Genomic DNA, 2,205 nt, shown 5'->3' with positions numbered 1-2,205 from the left:
AGATTGACTGGATTTTCAAATGTTTGCAAAAAGCATGCAGATATTAATGTCCAGGTATTTTGACAAGCTATAAAACCCTGTATTATAAGAAATTAAGATTTCTATGGCACAGGATCAAAGAACATTTATTTCTGTTATACATAAGATTGCCCTGAATCAGAGCAGACTTGATGGGAATTAGCAACAACAGTGAATATGATAAGAAAAATTTTATTAAATTACACCAAAAAATAATTTGACTCAGAATTCTATTACTTATTGCAATTATGGGTAAATATATTTATCTGCAACACATTTAAAATTAATTAATTCAGTAGAATTAATTTATATTCCTAGTAATATTAAAGACACTTTATAATGAAAAATAAAAAATGATAGCATCACCGCTTTATTTAATTTTCACTACTTCAGATTGCCTCCAAGTTTCCACAGGAGTTTTCTAAGAGCTCCCTTGATTTCTTTATTCCTTAGGCTATAGATAATAGGGTTCATGGTGGGAGGCAACACTGAATACAACACAGAAACCAGTAAATCTAGTATAGAGGGAGACTCTGGCACTGGCTTCAAATAAGCAATGGCTCCTGTCAAGAGAAAGGTGGTCACAACTATGAGGTGGGGTAGACATGTAGAGAAGGCCTTTGACCGACCTTGTACAGATGGAATATTTAATACTGTATTGAAAATATAGATATATGAAAAAACAATGGCAAGTAAACAAAAGAAACCATAAAATATTCCAACTGCCACACTAACATTAATAGTTATATGTGATTTTGAACATGAAATCTTTAATAGTGAGGGGACATCACAGAAAAATTGAGGGAGGTTTCTGGAGCCACAGAAAGATAAGGAGAATGTGCCTGCTGAATATAAACTGCCAAAGAACCCTCCTAGGAACCAGGAGGCAGCTGTCATACATACATAGACTCCCCTGCTCATGATGACCTCATAGTGCAATGGGTGACAAATGGCCACATAGCGATCATAGGACATAGCTGTGAGGATAAACACCTCAGCCCCAGCAAAGTGAATTACCAACAATACCTGCAGCACACATCCTGGCAAAGAAATGGTGCTCTTGCTGGAAAGAGAGTTCAGAACAGATTTTGGGACAATGATGGAAATGAGACAAAGATCAAAGAAGGACAAGTTCTTCAGGAAGAAGTACATTGGGGTGTGAAGACACTGGTCCAGGGTGACAAGAGCAATAATGAGAAGGTTACCCATTAGAGTTGCCAAGTAAATCAGCAAAAACAGAGAGGCATGCAAGACCTGGAGCTCCCTGGTGTGGGAGAATTCCATGAGAAAGAATTCCATCACCACCAATGTACGGTTGTTCATGTCCTTGACTCTATTGGACATCCTATGGAATGAAGGAAGATAGAGACATTAAAAATTTCCTTGAAGCGTTTTTTGTTTTTGTTTTTATGGTTTTAATTTTTTTGAAACCTTTCCTACACTACAGTTTTCTGAAAATCCACAATTTTTGTCAGTTTGCAAAGAAAATAATTTGGCTTTAAGTGAAAACATATACTGCATGTATCTTTCTTTCAAAAATGAAAATGAGTGGTGATATTTCTATTTTATAGATATGATATACACATTGATAAATCCTAATTTATAAAAAAATATTTCTAATGCAGTTGATTCATAGCTGTTAAGTGTCATTGAGTCCATTTCACCCAGAGCAACTTTGTATTGGGTTCCTGAAGAGTGACTGCTGAGGTTCAAACCAAACTTATGGCATACTGCTTATCATCGTATCAATACAAAATCACAATTCACATTTCATTTTGTTTAAGTTAATTACATTAAAATTAACTATTGTGTATGAAGTCCTGGTGTGGCACAGTGGGTTAATGCGTTTGACTGCAGTCATTTGAACTGCAAGATAGGTGGTTCAAACTCACCAAGCTGCTCCTTGAAACCCTATACAGGGTCGCTAGGAGCCAGAATTGACTCAACAGCACTTAACAACAACAACAATCATATAATAAGGACTCTTGGTGTTGTGTTATCGAATTAGCACTGAACTTTGAACCGCAAGGTTAGCAGTTCAAACCCACAAGCAGCTTCTTGGAAACCCGGTACAGGGTCACTATGAGTCCAAACTGACTCCAGGGCATTTAACAACAACAACAGCAACATTGTGTAACACAGAACATTTATTTTGTAGGAAGCTGTTTTACATGCAAATATGTAGGG

General features: G+C 36.4%; 1 protein-coding gene across 1 annotated transcript; it reads right to left on the bottom strand.

Moving 5' to 3' along the window:
* Positions 1-402: 402 nt before the first annotated feature.
* On the bottom strand, positions 403-1,341 carry LOC102814437 (olfactory receptor 14K1-like). The gene has a single exon (XM_006877763.1). The coding sequence runs from the start codon at positions 1,339-1,341 to the stop codon at positions 403-405; it is 939 nt and encodes a 312-aa protein (XP_006877825.1).
* Between the last annotated feature and the right edge of the window lie 864 nt (positions 1,342-2,205).

Source organism: Chrysochloris asiatica, unplaced genomic scaffold, assembly GCF_000296735.1.
Source record: "Chrysochloris asiatica unplaced genomic scaffold, ChrAsi1.0 scaffold00592, whole genome shotgun sequence".
NCBI classification, from domain to species: domain Eukaryota; kingdom Metazoa; phylum Chordata; class Mammalia; order Afrosoricida; family Chrysochloridae; genus Chrysochloris; species Chrysochloris asiatica.
Note: the sequence above shows the minus strand (reverse complement) of the source record. Positions and strands in the feature narration are given on the sequence as shown.